General features: G+C 44.4%; 1 protein-coding gene across 5 annotated transcripts in view; it reads right to left on the minus strand.

Annotated features, from left to right (window-relative positions):
* The window catches only part of aplp2 (amyloid beta (A4) precursor-like protein 2), an 87,248-nt gene that overhangs the window by 11,379 nt on the left and 55,835 nt on the right, over positions 1-20,034 (minus strand). For 4 of the 5 annotated variants that reach the window (XM_080429026.1, XM_080429025.1, XM_080429023.1 and 1 more), the window contains exons 7-13: positions 19,440-19,607; positions 16,995-17,128; positions 15,737-15,811; positions 14,469-14,627; positions 11,002-11,130; positions 2,614-2,713; positions 870-1,043 (exon numbers count right to left, since the gene is read on the minus strand). In XM_080429026.1, coding sequence (XP_080285152.1) covers positions 870-1,043; positions 2,614-2,713; positions 11,002-11,130; positions 14,469-14,627; positions 15,737-15,811; positions 16,995-17,128; positions 19,440-19,607 — 939 coding nt within the window. The remainder of the gene's footprint in view (positions 1-869; positions 1,044-2,613; positions 2,714-11,001; positions 11,131-14,468; positions 14,628-15,736; positions 15,812-16,994; positions 17,129-19,439; positions 19,608-20,034) is intronic. The other variant, XM_080429027.1, reaches the window with a different exon arrangement.

Consider the following 20,034-nt stretch of genomic DNA (forward strand, 5'->3'; position numbering starts at 1 on the left):
TAATCATATTTCATAAAAATGTGACCTAACTTGGAAGCGTCCTTGACAACAAGACAACATAATTTCGGAGGTCAACACCTAAAGCCTTGTAGATCAGCCGAAAATAGCTGATCTACAAGCTCACTATGTGTTGAATTCTAGATATGCTGTGAGATGGTATAGATCCACTATTTTCTGATCTATTTTAGGCACACGTCATACAGGGACTATAAATTTAAGCATGAGTTTCCCACAGTTTTCCAATAGAATTATTTGCATTGTATTTTGGACAAATTAAGGATATAAACTCTGTAGCAACTCTTGTTCGTCAAGATAATCTCCTCAAACCATACACAATTAAATATCAGTGAAATTAAACAGCTTCAAATCCACGGTTGAGATATTAACAGGTATAATTTATGCCGTAGGAAAGAAAAGGCTTAGGCTAATTTATTTTAACCGCAGACCTTATTTTCTGCATAAATCGAAAACCTGATGGGGGGGAAAAAAGCATTTTGAAATGCGCTGGAGGAACCCATTGTGGACTCACTTCCAGCCTGCATGCTATAGTCATTGTTTCATAGGTTTAAAAGAATGAGATCATGCTGGACAGCAAAAGTATTGTCATTGACAACTGATTTAAACATATTTGTTCTATGTTACATTAGTAACATGGAGGCCAATGATTCTACTGCTGTGCTGTTCTTTCAGAATGAGTTGGCTTTCTCCATCTCATACTATAGATGCATTGAGTAGTGATTTATTATTTATTCGCATCTGTATTGACCTCCATCGTTGTTTTTTCATATTTACACTTGAATCTACTTGTATTGTAAAGCATAAACGTAAGTCTTTGTATTAGTATTATTAATATTGTTGGATCCTCTCACCCTCTGGTTCTGGATGGGAGCCCAGGGAGTTGACCTGGAAGGGGCGGTAGGGTTTGCCCTCGGAGGCGGGGAGCTCCATGCTGTCCTCTGAAGACACAGTGACATCTGGCTGGGACTCTGAAATGGACGACAGGAACTGGTCCATGTCTGCTTTCTGCTCCTGCAGCAGCTCATCTGCAGAGGGGGACAGTAGTTACTATAGTAGCTCATCCTCTGAGGGGGAACAGTAGTTTAGGGATACACTCATCTGCAGAGGGGGACAGTGGTTAACTCATTGAGTGCCATTAACGTGTTTCACGTGTTTTTACCGCTATGGCGCAGGGTGCCAATGACGTGTTTGACGTGTTTTTGAAAAAATAGTTTGTTTTTTTTTAAAACATGTTCAGAACCCAAGATATCATCATCTGAAGATTTGCAGCTCCATCCACTCCTTGTTCAACTTAGAACTGAAAAAGGCTGTATCTCGCTTTAAGCACTTTTTGTTTTCTGTGAAAAAAACTCTGGCACTTTTCAGAATTAATTCTGAAATAATTCTGGCAAGCCGCGGTCTGCAGAGGGGGACAGTAGTTACTGTAGTAGCTCATTGGCAGAGGGGGACAGTAGCTACTGAAGTAGCTCATCTTCAGAGGAGGACAGTAGGGATGCTATTTAGGGACGGTATTGGTCAATCCTTTTATACTGATGCCTCCCAGTTTCCTTTATTTTTTTTAAGCCATAACAAAGTTGCCAATTGACATTATTTGGTAGAGAAAATGAAGTGTCTTTTATAGGTTAGGTTGTTTTACAGGTGAAGCTGAAACTGGCATCATTCAGTGTTTAACACTGAATATCTCCATCAGTAAGCTGTAAGTGGATTCAGCAGAACAACACATACTGTACTTTAGGAGGATCGGCTGTAATGAGAGTGACTAAGATGAACCTCACACCAATTACCGCATCATTGTACTGCAACGAGTAGCTGCCAAAAAAAAACTCCATCCCCTTTTCTGCAAAATCCCAATTAGTATTTCTGTAACCCAGAGCTAGTCTGCACATCTCCCAGTGGGAAGCAGCATTGAAGATCTGCTGTGACCCAGTTCTGTCAGCCGCCACGCCACGCCGTGACAACAACAAAACACCACGAGAAACAACATATTTTGGGTCCGGTTCACCTCCCCCATGTGCTATATCTGAGAAGAATGTACACAGTCCAACTGCTGGGGAATCGGATGTTGGGTTTTAAAGCCTGATTCATACTTTCTCACGCACAACACCGCACGCAACTCAGTATAAGTCGGGTCTAATTGTGCCGAAGAAAGCTGCCGGGTAAGATCAAAGCAGGAAGCGCCATTATCCTGCCAGAATCAGAATCACACACACGCACGCGCACACACACACACACAAAGACAGAACACTTCAACTCTCCGATTACAAGATGGCTCAGTGCGCCTGTCTGTTTTACAGACCACACAAAAGCTGTCGTTCTGTCATCCAGTATTTGTGTTGACGACTTTGTGCCTTTGCAAAAAATTCGAGAGCAATCTCTGAGATTGCCTTCCTGTCAGCCAGGCCCGGAGGAGCCTCCTATAAACTTATAAATTAGGCATTATATCGAGGGCGATGGACTGTATCCGTTCCGCACCTACTGTAGATGAATTCCATTAGCATTTTTCATGTCGTTCCTCTCCACCCTCAGCCTCTACTGCTGTATCCGCCAAACTGTCCCGGGGAGGTTTGTGAGGTGTATGTGTTTCGTGTCTCTCACCAATCTCGTCCTGGATCTCCTCGGCGACGTAGGGCACTTTGTAGAGCAGAGACATGCTCTGGTTCATCCTCTCCTCGATCACACGCAGGTGGGTCATCACCTAGCACCCGCAAGACACAGAGAGAACATGCTCAATCGTGCACCGATGTGCTTCAAATAACAACACAGTTGCTTTGGGGTGGCGGCGGAGCAAAAATGATGCTTTCAGAAAATATTTCACAGATATTACTTCTATAGTCTTTATGTTCCATCAATATTTTCACATTTAAAGTAATGTGGGGGCAGCCAACTCCCTTTTTGGAAAGGTTTATTACATTGTTCATACAAATGTATTGTCTGGAACTCTGGATTGTTATATTATATATATATTATATATTCTAGAATATGTGCATTCCAGGGAAGAGGTCGTTTTAACAACAAAACATCTTGTATGGGAGTCCCTGGCACAAAATATTTTCAGATGGGGGTCCACGGACAAATACATATTAATCTGGGGGTCGTTTGGTTTAAAAGACATTAGGAAGCAAGGCAAAATAAGCAACTACACTTAAGAATCAAGCCCAAAGTCGCTTATTATAAGCAGGCATGGCAACACTGGTGAACAGCAAACCCCTTGATACGGGGCTCCCCACCCCCCCACCTTCCTACCTACTTCCTGGGTGTGGCCAGGAATAAGGTGAATAGTAAAATAATTCCTCTGACAATGAATTCTATAACTATTCCTCTGACTCTTTTCTCTTAACCACTTAAAACCCTTAAGGGCCCCTACACCCTACCCTACACCGATATTTGAAGTGGTCGGCGAGTAAACAGATCGTTAAGCACTTCACACTGCCCGAGTCTCTTTCTTGAAATCGGGCTATATATATCGTTGTAGTTCTCGCACGATTGATTGGTCGGCGACAGGGGTTCACTCATTGCAAGATATTTCACCAATTTGTGATCCCGACCCAATACATACATTTGTTCTTATTCCAAACGTCTCACGAAAACGTGAAAGGCTCGCGTGATATATGCGCGAGACCGAGACAGGACGTCTGTGTGTGAGGGACGAGGGAGAGGTGGAGACGGAGCGCTCTGGCCACGACAGATATCTCGTTGCATTCCCACTAAAAATGCGTATTTTTTTCTTTACATCGTTTAAGTATGATTGACATTGCAAGTTGGTATTATTCAGAAGATAAATAAAAAAAATACATATATTAAAAAAAAGAAATCGCCATAATTTAGAAATTAGATCGCATACTGTAGGTGTCTGAATCGAGATCATAATATTTTTTCGATTAATCGTGCAGCACTATGATTGACATTAAATAATTCTCTCTATTTCTCTGTATGTCTCTCTCTCTCTCTCTCTCTCTCTCTCTGAAACAAACGTTTCAAAAAGTCAACCACGATGCATTTCAGATCAGAAGCAGTGTTGCCGTGTCCGCTTATTATAAGCGAGTTGCTTGTAAAAAATATTGGTGGTTGTGTTTTTTTTAAGCTTATTTCTGAAGTGTAGTTGCTTATTTGGCCTTGTTTCCTAATGTTTTTTTTCCTTGAAAATGGCTGCGACTCGTTGTGAGCTTGTAGATCGGCTATTTTATTTGTATACAGGTTTACAGTGTCCATGCGGCCTACAGGCCTAGTCGCTTTTGTTGGGCTTGTTTTCATAGACCTGGTTGCTTATTTCTCTCGCAAAATCTGGTAGCACTGTTCAGACAGACAGACAGACAAACTTAATACAGGACTGTCTGGACGGTAATATTGCGGTTCTATGCGGGAGGACTAGCCACGGTGCGTGACTGTAATGTGCTCTCATTGGCTGTAGCGTGGCTCTCCTCTGGGCCGACAGACCCAAATATCAAACATGCTAGAAATCTAAAACTTGTCGGGAACCTCTCGCCGACTGCACTTTATCGGGGTGGATCTTCTCGGAGTACCTTACACACCGCACGAGCAGCACCTCGGCAAGGAACGGCCGATCTTGACTGAGATCGGTGGTTTTGTCGGCGAACACCAAAAAAGCTCCCCGACAACCAAATCGGGTCAAATAGTGTACAGTGTGTAGGGGTCTTAACCGGAGTCCCCCAAGGATCTATACTAGGCTTTTCCCCCTCTACACAAAATATAAAAAAAAGCCGCTCTACAAGCTGCATTGCGATACATTGTGAACTTGTAGATCTTATGTTTTTGAGGAATGTAAGCCCCAGGATAGGTACGCCAGGGCTCATGTGGTTAAGCTTGAGACAAGAGTCAGTGGAAGCCCCTCAGTATAGCACTCAGTGTGCTAACCACGTAAGCGCAACACCCTGAGTACCAATCAGTCTTTTCGTTCCTGACTGTCCTATGCTAATATACTGCCACTTATCTATTCCTCAAGGACGGTAGTGGAGAACGAGACACCGTCCGGAATCCTGTGGGTCTGACCTTGCACTGCGCTTATTGGTTCCTCGTGATGTTGGCAAAAGGAAGCAACAAGCACTTATGGCAGGAATGTGCCAGCTAAATGCCTGCAATCTCAAGATGTTATCAGCACGCAACGTGGGTGCAGTGCCCCAGAGCTGGCAACAGATGGCAGTGACGTGCCTCTCTCTCTCTCTCTCTCTCTCTCTCTCTCTCTCTCTCTCTCTCTCTCCCACAGAAGGAACAATGTCTGCCCCCCCCCCCCCCAGCCCCCCTTCCCCAACCACCAACTCCCCACCTTCCCCGGCTGCACCTTCCTGTCGATGTTTGACAAACAATCTCATTAGGAAAATGACACATCACGGTGTTAGCAAAGAGAGATTTCTCCTGCCTCCAGCAACAGCTGTACCTAGGCTAAAAGGCACATGGGGGGGGGGTGGGGGTTTAAGGGCTTTATGAAAAGCAGCTGCCGTGATCACACCGGCCTCCCGTCCACCCCATGCCATGAAATCGCAAAATGACACTTGTGTATAAAAACGCACCACAACAACAGTGACCCCATCATCACCACCACCACAACCACGAACAACAAAGGAATCTCTTCTGATGCATTTTTAAAGTCACGTTACATGTGTCATCCGCAGAGGGGGAGGGGCTTCATAAACAGTGGCTCTGTGCCTGATATGCAGCTCACTGGGGAACCGGCGGTGGAACAGAGTGCATGCACACGCACACAAGCTATGCTAGAAAAAATGACGCACGTCAGCTTTCCATGATGCTTGCTGCCTCCCGGCTGCCACACTTCTCCTAAATGAGACCCTTCCTTGCTTTAACAGCTCAGTTTTGTGTAATGACGGTGGCCGGCTATAAATGGTGCCTGAGGGCCCGCTCGCAGGCACACACACACACAGGCTATATGCATAGCGAAATAGCATCCAGCCAAAATCGTTTCTGCCTGTGCACAGGCTCCGAAGTCCAGCATTGCACAAGATGTTCATGTTTTTCTGCAGGGCTGTGGTGAATGAGAAGCTCTTTCGCCTCCCGTCAGACCAGAGCGCTCGCTCTACTTTGAGGTCTCGACAGCAGAGCCATCAGGTTCCTTTTCCTGACCTCCTACACAGAACAGGATGGGAAGGTGCCGAGTTACACATCATTATCTCGCTCCCCGGCATGAACAAGGAGAACAACAGTGTGAAATAATAGAATTTCCGGAGCCTGCGGAAAGTAGTTGTATGGGGTGAGCCGCATTTTCTGTGCCAATACTGATTTAGATAGCTAAAATAGAAAAAAGGACCATGCTGCTGTCAATACAAGCAAGAAGTTATGGCTGTTTGATTTCCTAAATCTTTTCTTTCAGGGATAATTTTTTCACTTTTCAAATTAATCCTCAAATGTATTAGAGAGCAACAATAATGTAGCTTTGACACAGAGAATAATGGCACAATGATATTTATTGTGTTGGATGACTTATCTCAAGAAATTGTCAAGTCCCCGCAAATTGATTTTCATACCGTGCTGAAATGAAAATCCTGGAAAATCAGACAAACCGCAATTATGCTGGAAAATGGCCAGCAGTAATGTCAAGTTCACCGTACCGCGAGTCATAGTCAATGGACTAATCATGCCTGACCGCGAGTGCTGATCCTTTACCTTCATCACAGACACACAACAGAATCTTGGGACTTGGATTATTAACATAAAGGACTGTGTTAATTATTTTTACACGTTCAGTGTTAAATGAACACTGAGGATGTTGCTGTGCAGTATCAGCAGCAGTCTGATCCTGGGGACGCAGCGTACCGCGCCGCCACTGTCATTTAGACCTGGGAGGACACCAGGTTTTTTGGGGGGATTTATTTTTGGGCTTTTATGCCTTTATAGATAGGACAGTAGTCTGACAGTAGTCTGACAGGAAATGGGGAGAGACATGGGGAGTGACACGCAGCAAAGGCCGTCGGGATCGGGAGTCGAATCCGCGACACGATGTCAGGCTACATTGAGCCTCAGTGCCTGGACCGCTACGCCAGCGGCCCAGGCCGAACACCAGGTGAATGTTAACGTTAATGTTCTGTGCCTAGTGTTAATTATAAAGGGACAATAACTGAAGCCGAGGCAGTGTGGTTGTAGGTATTCTTATGAAAAGGACTGAGTGTGAAGGGAATATGATTTGGTCTCAGGCCAGGCGTAATTTCATTCTTTCTTAAAAAGATTTATTTACCCAGGGTATGTTCTCTGAGCACCTGTGCTCTAATGATTCATTGACGCCCTGCTTCAAACTCAGCTACACAGTTACACAAATTCACCCCTGGTAGCTGCACAGTCCAACCACAGTCTGATATGTGGAGGCTGGGTATTCAACTTGTGGAGCTATCTATTATTAGAGGTGGTGATCGTCTCAATAAATTACCTCAGAGAGAGAATTTCTTTGGCGGGGGGGATTTTTACTTTTGATGCTTTGGTGCATCCAGGTCTTAATGAAGGAATATATTTCAGACCTTTTCTGTAAACAGTCTGATTGACCTTTGAAAAATGCCATGAGGTGGTTGATGTATTTTGAAGTTATTTTATTTTTTATTGTATCTTTATAGTGGATTTTATTATAAATATCACTGTGACTTTTCCGCGCTTCACAAATTACTAACTTAGAATATATAGTACAATATACATACAACACATCATACATATATTTAGACCGACACAGGTCGAAACTGGTCTGAATTCCCCTTATGGGGCTTTTTAATTTGCTTCGCTATCGCCCCCTCCTCTGAGCAAAGCCCCTAGTTCCTCTTAACTAATTCAGAGGAACTTGAACATGCAGCCAAATGCTTTTTCCAATGGCATGCCAGTCAAAATGCTTTATGTTTTTCCATCCAGGCATTTCGGCCTGCCTCTGATGTGATGCCTGTGCCTCTACACCACAGCCAAAATGTCTCTGGCCCACCATTCAAAAATATGTCTCCTCCAGTGTTGACTAGAGATGTAATTAGACAACGTCGCTCACCACATGCCACAATTTGATCCCAAACCTGTCCAGGATTGTGGTGTAGTCGATCATTTAAGGGACATTGACTTCTTTCTAAAAGTTTTCCCAAATGGTACCACAGCTCAAAAAGTTTACCTTAGTATAGTATACAGTGGCAAGTCAGCCACTGTATACTGGCTCAAGTAATTACATTTTTTATCAAAGATTTGCAGCGGACACAGACACGTTTGTCCGTGTAAGGACACATTGATGACTACGTATATAAACTCTGGGTGTGACGCCCTCCTCTTCAGTCGTTCAGTATGACCATCTGACTACTGGTGACCACAAGGCCTTAAAGGTACTTTTTTAATTTTTAATGTTTTTGGGGGGGTTTTATGACCTCAATTACACCCCAAAAAACTGAACTTTGGACATTCAGTGGATTTTCTGTGGTCTGTTTTTTTGTTGTTGAATAATTAGGCTGAAAAGTTATTTGGGATTGGCCCCTTGACTTTGATGTCATAGTCACTTAATCCCGCCCCCTCTGTAAACTGTAATGTGTGGTAACTCAGGAACACCTTTGAATAAGATCAATTCAAGCTGCTCATGATCAATTCAAGTTCATATTTGATTATTATTTAGTTTAACTGAATCTTTCTTACAGGATTAAAGCTAGGTTTAGCTACCATCTGAATCCAGCTAAAACCTTGATTATATTTAATGTTGAGCTTTTCCATTTAGTTGAATATTGCATTATTTACTTTTGTCTTATTTTGTCAATTACGTAGTTACAGTAGTTGGCATGTCTAGCTTAGGCTTGATCAAATAAAATCATTTATCAAATCAAGTTGGGTTATTGCTCCAGTTGAATTATTATTCCTTAGAACACACAGAAAGGCTATGTTGACACATCAGCAAGGCTATGACGAGTAAAGACTTTTTCCCTTCAGATCTCGTAGATTTATTGGTATAAAATAGTAATTGATTATTATATATTTTATTTCATAATCAATTATTTTAAAATCTATTATTTAGGGCCGGGACTATCGCGTTAATTTCGATCAATTAATTACAGAAAAATTATCGCGTAAAAAAAATTAACGCATTTCAATCGCACCTATTTTTGCACCGCAGAACGTTTCTCACTGGACGAGTTTCAGACGGACCGATCATACTTGGTGCGCAACAACAAAGTTAACTGCAGCCAGCACAGTGCGTGAAAACATGATGCCTGCTTGATAATGTTGGCTGGGCAAATCAGAATCTGTAATGGATGCCCCCCACTCGCGCGTTTGTCCCGTTTAGGGGGAGGGGGCGGCGGTGCGCTGGGGGGGGGTGCGGTGCGGGTCACATGCGCGCGATTTTTATTAATAATTAATTAAACTACTATAAAACATCAGTAACAACAACACATTCTACCAGACTCCAGTGGTGGCAAATAGCAGATCTACAAGCTCACAATGCCTTGCGCTTGTAGAGCTGCTATTTTCACATGGTTACATGGTATGTTTTATAATAATAATCTAAATCTACAAAGTAACTAAAGTTTTCAAATAATTGTAGTGGGGTAAAAAGTACAATATTTGCCTCTGAGATATAGTGGGGTTACTGGAGTAGAAGTAAAAGTATTAGAAATTGGAAATAGTCAAGAGTCAAGTGCAAATACCTCAAAATTGTACTTAAGTACAGTTCTTGAGTACATGTACTTAAAGACGTATGCCAAAATCCATTTAAAAAAAATGCTTTTCACTGTTCTCAGGTCAAATATTGATATGCGATTAAAATGCGATTAATTAATTACAAAGCCTCTAATAAATTAGATTAATTATTTTAATTCCCAGAGTCCCAGCCCTACAATTATTTTATTGGTGGTTTTAAGGGTTAAATACAAATTAAGCTTGTGCTTATTCATAAGCTGATTTTCATAGTGGCCCTTTAATTTCAAATTAATTTTGAATACTCATAATTCCAAATTTATGATTAATAATTTCATTGGTGGCAATATTAATAATACCACCGATATTAAAATCTACCCCATACATACTACAAACGTTATGCCCTAAACAATAACGGCATTTTAACTAAATCCTTGGCTCGATGCGAGTGTGCCTGGAGTAAGCCTAAGGGCTTCCCCTTACGCTAGAGTCTACATATATCGACTCGGTGAGCACCTTGCATTCATCTATGACTGGAGTTTACCATCTCCAAGCGTAACTTTTGTTCTTTGATTACAGTCTTATACCCTTGGCCAGTGAGCAGCTGCACTGGAGCAGTTGGGGGTTAGGTTAACAAAGGCATGGCTCCCCCATACCTTCAAGACATGATCCAACTTGCTCAAGGGCACATCAATGGGTGGGTATCGAGGGAGGGGTGAGTGTCACTCATTTGCTTCTCCACCCAGCTTTTCCGTGCGGGACCAGGGGTTGCATGATTCATAATCGGTTGCGCGCCAGTGTCACACAGCTTGTAGATCGGCTATTTTCAGCACGCAAAATTAAGTGTACAGTAAATTAGGCTTAACTTTAGGCCACACTGAAGCCCACTACCATCTTCTTCTGTAAATCACAGCCCAGTTCAGCCTCATTCAGACCATAGTAGATGCTCTCTGTCAGCTAATGTCTTCCCAGGCAGTATCTGAACAGTTATACGACTAATGTCATCCAGACAGTATCTGAACATTTGCTTGTATTGCTTATATCGCTCTCTCTCTCCCTCTGTCTCTATTTCTTTCTGTCTCTCCTTCTCTATCGGTCTCCTGCCCCCTGTCAGTTCCTCCATCCAGGACATATATTGTACGACGGATGCGGTCAGCAAACCTTGCAGGATTATGAAAGATCAGGACCAAACCAACCATGGCCTGTTTCAGATACTTTGAGATGGCAAGAGGCTTTCGTAGCCACAGGCAGTAGATTGCTAAAGAGCACCTTCCCCCGGACAATACGGTTTATGGACGAACAAGCCAGGAAAATGAAAACAGAATAAGCTTGGTAAACGCTAATTGTTTCATCGTGCATTCAGTCCTGAGAGCCACTGACCTGGGACTTCATCTGAGCAGCCTTCTCGGGGTCCACGGCCAGGACGTGCTGGTAGTGACGGATGGTGTGCTGACGGTCTTTGTTCTCAGCGCGGACGTACCTCCTCAGGGCCTGGAGGATGCGGTGGGGCTGTGGGTAGGTGAGGGAAGGAGAGGAAGGTTAGGATAGTCAACCCATCAGCAACAATACACAACTACTGCTGGTGCTTTGGATGTCTGCAAGTCTGTAGTCTCGCGTAGCCAGACACTACAGCTCCGCCTACTCTCCGCCTGAGGAGCGGAGTGGGCGATGCTGTGAAAGGTCTGGCTGTGCGAGACTAGCACGTCTGGTACAGCGTGCAGCAGGTTGAAAGTGTTTTAAGTCTGTCTGTGGGTTTATATAAATATTCAACCAATGAAAAGTAGAAAGGACCTTGTGAATAAATAATTAACACATTCACTGCCAGGGGTTTTCTAAAACAGGCTGTAGCTTCAGCCAGCATTTTTAAGCATTCTGACTAATCTTTCAAGAACCGCAGAATATTTATTTCCAGTATGATCGATCCCCTGATGGTTGCTAATCACGGAGGGTTTCACTGTTCTTCCATGAAGAAAAATAAATGTCATTGCGACCTCCCGTTTGCTCGTTGAAAATAACATGTTTCGCCAAAAATACATAGTAAAACACAGGAGCCGAGATACAGAATATTTCCCAAATACTTTAACCAGGAAGTGAATGGAGCAGTAAATCTTTGGATTGCGTTATCTCCTGGTTCTGAGTGAAAAACAAAAAAAAAAAATCGGAGATCTCCGCCAATGGCAGGGAATGTGTTCTACTACATTTCCTCTATTGGAACACATACAAGGTTTCCATCTGACAGTGTGACGATATGAAGCCTCATATCTATCAGTAAAAGTTTGTCCAACTCAGATTCTGTTGCGTGCTAAGCACCGCTCTAGCAAAAGGGATAAAAAAAGACCATTAGCTAAGAGGAATAATCAAATAAAACATGACAGGGATTATGGCTGAAGGTTACAATGTGATTGACTTTGTGCCGGATTTTAGGATGTGTGCTTTTGTGTGGTGTTCCACCGTCCTGCTGATGGATTGGGAGTTGGAAGAGGCTCTTTTAATGTCATGAAAGATTATCAGAGAATTATCCAGTGCTGGGCAATGGGACAATAATAATACAATTATTATTATTATCATCATTATTAATATATTTATGTATTGTACAGTATGTTGCAAGTTTCCGCTCAACTCCCCTCAAATGAATAATGTAGCTTAGACTTCTTAGACTTCAAGGAAAAGCAACAGAGAGAGAGATTAATTGTTTTCATTACACTATTGGAAGACACATTAAAACTGAGAATATCTGTGACATCTAGACACATTTTGTCTGGTTGTCTAGATGGCTTTGAGTGTGACTTATTAGTTGCGCTGTGCGAAATGATTGTGAAAGTATTGTTGTCTGTCTGTCTTCTGTCTGTCTGTCTGTGTGTTCATGTGTGTATATGTATGTCACGCAGACAATTCCTTCACCAGGGGGTGCTAAAAACACACCTCTAGGAAGAGGAGAAAGTGTATGGACAGACGAAGCGAATACACAATCAAGGTATGATCCTGAGTATTCCCTGCTGTCTATTGTAAAGTCTAATGCAGCGCAGTCTAATGCAGTCTAATCTCTCAAGAACAGATTCTGCTCTAGCAGAGGGCGCTGTTTTTCATTCTTATTTGGTTCTGGGTTCCCAGATTGAATGCAGTCTAATGCAGCGCTTCCCAACCTGTGGGCCCAGTGCTAAATAATTGGCAAAACACTAAGACTTTATTGATAACATAATATTAACACATGGGGTGCCAAAACCGAATACCCTTCGGTTTTGCAAATAGTTACGCGGAGTGCCAAAACCGAATACCCTTCGGTTTTGCTGTCTTCTTGTTTTTTTCCACACGGGAGGGGCTGGAGCAGCTCTGGGAGTACCCATTGTGATCCTGAGAAGGATAGGCCAAATAGATCACCGGAAACAAAAACATGGCTCCCCATCCGCTTCCTGTCTATTTCCTTCTTTAAAACGCCTATATCTCCGAATCTGCTTCCGGTGGGGAAAACCGGTCATGCGCGATGCGCGATCCCCCCCCCGTTGTAACTCGCGAGTGAAATGTTATCGTTCCAGGATGTAGCTAGGGTCATCGCGCTACATGAATGGATGCTTTTTTTACGTGGATTTGCTCGTCGTGGAGTCTAGAGCTTTAAACAGCAAAGTGCAGTCAATGGGGAGAATGCTGGCACCCACGGTAAGTTGTTATGAAAGAATGCTGGCACCCAATGTGTTAACTCATTCCCTGCCAATGACGTCTATTGACGTCATTGGCAAGCCCACACCGGTAGTGGTCAGTTGTAAGCCCACACCGCCAATGCCTGGTTTGGCCTGAATTATTTTGTTCAATTTTCTTTTCTATCCCCGTTTTTCACAAAGAACCAGGAGATAATGCGATCCAAAGATTTACTGCTCCATTCACTTCCCTGTTAAAATATTAGGGACATATTCTGAATCTCTGCTCCTGTGTTTTACTATGTATTTTTGAGCGGAACATGATATTTTCAACTGGGTATAACAAGCGAACGGGAATCGCGATGACATCTTTTTTTTCTTCACAGAAGCACAGTGAACCCGTCCGTGATTAGCAACCATCAGGGGATCGATCATACTGGAGATAAATATTCTGTGACTACTTGAAAAGGTAAGAAAATCGCAAAATCCTGGCACTGGGACCACACAGCCAGAATTAAGTCTGGCAGTGAATGAGTCAATAGCAAATTGACAAATATTACGTAAGGCGGCGGCAAACATTGTGAAAATAGCCGATCTACAAGCTCACAACGTCTCGCAGTGCGAGGCGTTGTGAGCTTGTAGTTCGGCTATTTTCACAATATTTATCTGTGGAACCGAGTCAAACTATATGTAACTAGACCATACCCGGTGAAGGTTATTGCACGTCCTGTAGCGCGGTCCCCCCGCGGGTCCCCCCGCGGTCACCCCTCCCCACGGGCAACCGGCGGTCACCCCTCCCCACGGGCAACCACCCCCCCCCCCCCACGGGCAAACCCCCACACACCCCCCCGTCGCGGGTCCCGTCGCAAACACACACACACACGCAACGTTTAGCGCGAGTCGTCTCGTGCGCGCACACGCACACACAGAGCCAGCGTGTGCGCACACACACGGGCAACAGTGTGTGGATTGGATGCGACGCATGCGCAGTTCCACCCTCTGTGGATGCGACGCATGCGCAGTTTGATCGGGCACAGACGAAGACACCACAGACGAAGACAGACAGAGGTTACTCAAATTATAGGAAGATGCCTACAATTCCAAGTCAGGGTGGGGGGTCCCCGGTTCAAATGTGATCATTTTGGGGGGGGGGGGGTCGCGGCCTGAAAAGTTTGGGAACCCTTGATCTAGTGGACGCCGACAGGGGGGTCTTACCTTGGGGGGATCGGCCTGCAGGGCTGCCAGGTAGTACTCGAGGGCCAGGCGGCGACGGTCGTTGAGCATGGCCTCCACGCGGGCCAGGTGGGTCTCCACTAGCTGCTGCTTCTCACTGGCTGCCTCCTCCTCCAGGGACTCCAACATGGCCTGGAAGTGCTGCACAGACACAAATAAAGAGAAGAACAATTGAAGCTGCAATCCGTAACTTTTTTTTTATACGTCCTACCCGGCGGGATTCGACCCGGGTTTCCTACTGCGTGAGAAACCACATTTCCACCCGCTCATACCAAGATGCAATCCCCGTTTTGGTATGGGGTTATATTGCGCTTATATCGTGCTTATGAGCTCCAGGCAGTACTACTTGTCAACCAGTAGGTGTCCTCCCCACCTACTGGTTGTTTTATTCATTAAATTAAGTCCCGATTTCAGCTTTAAGCATCATTGGTATTGCGCCTTTCATTACAAATAGCACTAGGACAGATTCAAATGTACTGTACATAAAGAACATTAGAACAATAGTGGCTGGTGGAGATGTTAGAATAACAATGGTGGACATTGCAAACGACAGAACTGGATCAATAATCAGGAGGAACTGCTTTACAGGGTCTTTTGCACACGCTTGTAGCTATAATCCCTAAATTATTATGTCCGTTGACTCCCTCTCCCGACAGAGAGGGAGCCAATAAAGATGGCAGTGCATCTAGTGTCCAATCCGGTAGGCCGTCTGCTTCAAATAACTTTACTGACATTGTCAACCAGTAGTTGTCCTACCCGACACCAGCGTCTACATTTCTCAATGGAAGAGTAGGGAGATCACCTCCAACCATTGCAGAGGTGCTACTTATATTGTATTAACATACTCTAGCATACAGATTGGTTAAAATAATGTTTTAAGTCCAGGATTGTAGATTTAAGGCAGCCAGCTTTAATTCGTACTTCATAGGACATTACAGCCCGGTCAACTTCTATCGGTTCAATACATTTTTTAAAGCACTCGGTTTCACTTATGTCTCTGTCTCTCCGGCTTATCAGGGGATTTTCGAGGACTCGTTTAGGGGCCTCTTCATTCAGACAGAAACGTGTCCTAATTTAACCTTGCAGTGATAAAAGATAGAGCGGGCGGGAGAGAGGAGAGTGGAGGGATCTTTATTGGGACAGGGAGCGAGGGACTCGAGTCCTTTAAGCTGTCATATCTCTACCCAAACAAAGGGGCACAGCGGCAGGCTGCGTCCCCCCCCGGGAGATGAGGGGATCAGTGTTCTTACCTGGATGAGTGTCTGTCTCTCCGCCTTGGGCAGGTTCTTTGCCTGGCGCTCAGCCTCCTCCCACTCTTTCCTCACCTAGAGGGACACAGAGACAATGAGTACAAGAAAACAACAGCACACGAGTCAAAGCCGAGGGACTTTCAGACAATAATCTGATGATCCCCATGAGTCATGAGTGTGAAGCGAAGCGTTGAGTATTAGAACACCGAAAAGACAATAATAATCTTCATTTTCTATAGCGCTTGTCAAATCAAGCAGGCAAAGTGCTTCGCGGCCGCAGCGATGACAGCAAAGGGAATAAGTAATAACAATAACTCAAAGATTCACGACTCCTAATGTGTGTTGTATAAAGAGGTATATCAGGAAGAGGGTACAATAATAGTGTATACAAGCGTATAATAATAGTGTATAAAGAGGAATATCAGGACGGTATAATAATCTACTATATAAAGGTCAAGTTGCAGTTTGTCTGTCTGTGTACCTGGATTATGCCCAAATGACACACACCCATATACGGCGTTCAACGACAATTGATGTCAGCGCAAATCGCTGTTGCTAAGCTATGGTTTCTGTTGTGTGTGAACGTCACACCAAAGCTCGATCAGCAAGAGAGGGAGAGGGCTAGGGAGAGAAAGAGGAGAGAGGGAGTGTGTGATGTCAGAGCAGAGTTCGATCAGTGAGTGAGTGAGTGAGTGAGACTATTTCACCCACGCAATAACTCGGCCAGTGCTGGGTACCGAAATCTGAACAGGCTAATCAACACTTCCTGAAGTGACACATCAGGGCAACAACCCTGGCTATGCTGGGCAAGTTGGCAAGCTGACTTTCTACTTGTATTGAATAGGATGAGAGTATAATAATCATATATAGAGAGGGTATAATAATATTGTATAAAAAGAGGTACAGTATATCTGGATGAGGAAATAATATAGGAGAGAAACTATGTGCTCGGGGAACTGATTAGATTGCAGACAGGGAGATGCGAGGCGCTTCTTCAAAAACACAACTGGGTTTTCAGTTCATAGTGACAGTGTGATTGAGCACAGTGTTAGCTAGACCAGCAGCATCCAATCACATTGCCACGGAGGTATGAAGGTATGCAGGTTTATCGTGCCAGTCAAATATTACGCCAGCTGATTTCACTAATTAGTTACCCCCTATCTGGGGATTACTAATTAAATCCTGCATAATAAAACCTGCGTATTATATACTCCACGACACATGGACTTGGAGGGGGAGCAAATGTGGTATCTCTCACCCTCTCCATGCGGTTGCGGTGCCTGATCTCCAGCTGTTCCTTGGCCCTCTGGAAGCGAGTGTGCTCTTTGTCGTCAGCAGGGGTTTCGAAGTAGATGTCCACGTCGTCTGTGGGCTGGGGGGTGGGGGGCACGGCTGGGGAACAGAGACACACAGCTCTATAAGTCCACGCTGTATTTTTTTTTTAGGAGATCGACGAGTTAAGACAGACACAGGTGCACACATCGACCGACCCGGATGGACAACAACAGTAGGTCAGTGGCGTTCCAATCACGGGGCTAAAGGATGCCGGCTTTCCCTCCAGTCTGCCACTGCACCAGTCGAGTTCACTAATGAACCAACCACGCCTTCATTCGGAATGGCATAGAAGTAAATGCTGACATCGGCCGGTAGTGAAAGCCTGCATGCCCTCGCCACTCTGTGATTTGTACATCACTGGAACAGACAGACAGACAGAAGCACGGGGGACAGACAGGCAACTTTTGCTGGCAGCTGAGAGGATTGAAAGTGAAAAAAGGTGGGGGGGGGGATCAAAGCTGGAGAGAAATTCACTCTGAACCCCCCCCCCCCCCTCCCCCCACTAACTCTGAGGGAATGTGACAGTTCGTTCCCTTCCTGTGGCTTTCATCTTCCCGTCAGCTCCCCTCTGACAGTTCTTGCGTCTCCGCCGCTAATGGAAATATCTCCGCGCTTGACAGGCTGCGTTGCCGGGCCAACGCCAGAGGCCATGATCAGCGCCTTTACAGTCACACAGGGACCTTACTCTCACCCAGCTCCTGATCACCCCTCCACAAACAATAACGCTGTCATGTCCCAAACAGGAGGAGACCTAGCTGCTTCAAACCCTCTGCCTGAAAATGGAACTCAAGCCACATGAGTGAGAGTTTTTTTCCCGTTCTATCAGCTGAATACTGCAGTACTGACACTGCATTTAGTTCTTTTTTAATTATTGATCCTTTGTTAAGAGTTGAATTCCTGCAATGAAAAACCAAACCAAACAAAAAAGAAAAAAGCCTTGCATGAGGAAACTGGTGAATTTGATTAAAATGATTAAAAACAGAAAGGCCTGAAATGTATGTTTTACTGTCCATACGTGGAACTGCTCTGTAAATACCGAAAATCTGATTGTTTGTGGCTGTGAACCGGGGCTGAATTCCTAACTGTGTTAACCATTTAAACCCTATAAGCACTTTGTTGATCAGGGTCCCCCAGGGGTGTATACTTGAACCCTTCCTTTTAACCTCTACACCAAATCTTTGTCGAAATTAGCTGATCTGCGAGCTCACAAATCGCCACTACGCGTTGTTAAATTGTAGATTGGCAATTTTCGATTGCTGAATGTCTACCTATTATTATGACATGCCGAGTATTGGGACACTAGGGTGCAAGTGGTTAAAGAGGTTTCTAAGCAGTATGTGACGTGTGCTTCGTGAGTTGATAAAGACAGGTGGCTGACTAGCAGACAGATGGACGGACAGACGGGAGCACAAACAATAAGCTGGAGTGAACAGTGCAGCAAGCTGAGAGAGAGAGGACACACATGGTCCAGAGGTTTACATGCAGGCTTGTACAAAATCAAATAAGCTATACAGGGAATGGTGAAATAACACTCTGAAGATGTGCTTTTTCTCTGGAACAGTAACACCAAAATTACTTGCACAACAACAGTGCCGTTTGGGATTTCCATTTGTCTATTTCATCAATTTATTTCTCTGTATTTTGTTCCCAAAAGTTAAACCGTTCCAGTTTGCTTGTGTGACAATGATTAAGTCCTTAAGTCCTTAATCAAACAGATTTCCTGTTACAGTATATGTCGTTACAGCAGTAATTACGAATTAAACACACACAAAAGACTACCACTACAGTACATGTGGTATGAAGATGGTGTTCATTTAGTGGTTAGTATGGTGAGGGAGAGGAGTTTGAAGGTGAATGTAGAATGTAGAACAGGTGGTCTGATCTAAATCTATGTTCCCCTAAAGCAGTGATTCTCAACTCCAACTCAGGGAAGCCAGGGTACTGCTGGTTTCCATTCTAGTCGTCTAATCAGGGACTCATTTAGTCCTGGGGCACCAGGTGAATGTAATTACATTGAAACCTTGCCGATTTTGAACCTACGTGCTATTGTTCTTATGTCATGGGTTTATATGATGTGGGGGGGAAATATCCTATGTTTTCTGTGGATTTCTCCCACAAAATGTATATGTGTACCCCCTGTGATGTCAAAGACACGCCATTTCGACGATGCCACGCATCAGAATGGAAAAATCTGCTACTTTTTGGTAGAATAGAAAAATGGTATTCTGGGTTCCCATGGCCAGAAGTGAGAATCACGCTTACTAAGGGTGTGTGCGGCAGTGAGTCTTGTACAGAGACAAAGAGAGAGAGAGAGAGACAGGGTGTTGCTGCTGTTGTTGAGCTGGCCTATCGCCTGCGTGAGACTTACTGAGACGCTTGCACACGGCCATGCAGTACTCCTCAGAGTCGAAATTGTTGCGGTTGCCGGCACAGCCCCCATACACGAAGCGCATGCACTTCCTCTGGCTCATGTCGAAGTGCCAGCGGGGCATGGAGGCACGGCAGGGGCCGGTCTCGGCCTCCAGGGTACACACCGCTGTGCCAGAGGGGACAGCCGTTAGCTACATCCGGCCACCGGGGGGCGGCACTCAACACCTAGCCATCACCTTAGCAATACCCCCGGAGACAGCTAACACTGCACAGGTCAACTTTAACAGATGGAGTTCCGCTGCCATGAGGTTTCTCCATCCTTGTAAATGCTATATACGCTATGTTCCGCTATGTTCCTTGACTTTACCTGCATCTCTGAGGTGCACATCGTAAAAGTCATGGAAGGATGACTATACAGTAATCATAATCAAACACCAATTAAAAGCCCACTATAACTGCTATCCCCGGGATGTCAAAACACAATTTCAGTAATATAACATGTATGAAAATAAATAGAAAATAGAACACAACAAAAAATATAAAATATGTACATAGTAAATAAATATCAAACGTTTTTCAGCATCATGTCACGG

The sequence above is a fragment of the Gymnoscopelus braueri genome (genome assembly GCF_963280865.1).
Source record: "Gymnoscopelus braueri genome assembly, chromosome: 5".
In the NCBI taxonomy this organism is placed as follows: Eukaryota; Metazoa; Chordata; class Actinopteri; order Myctophiformes; family Myctophidae; genus Gymnoscopelus; species Gymnoscopelus braueri.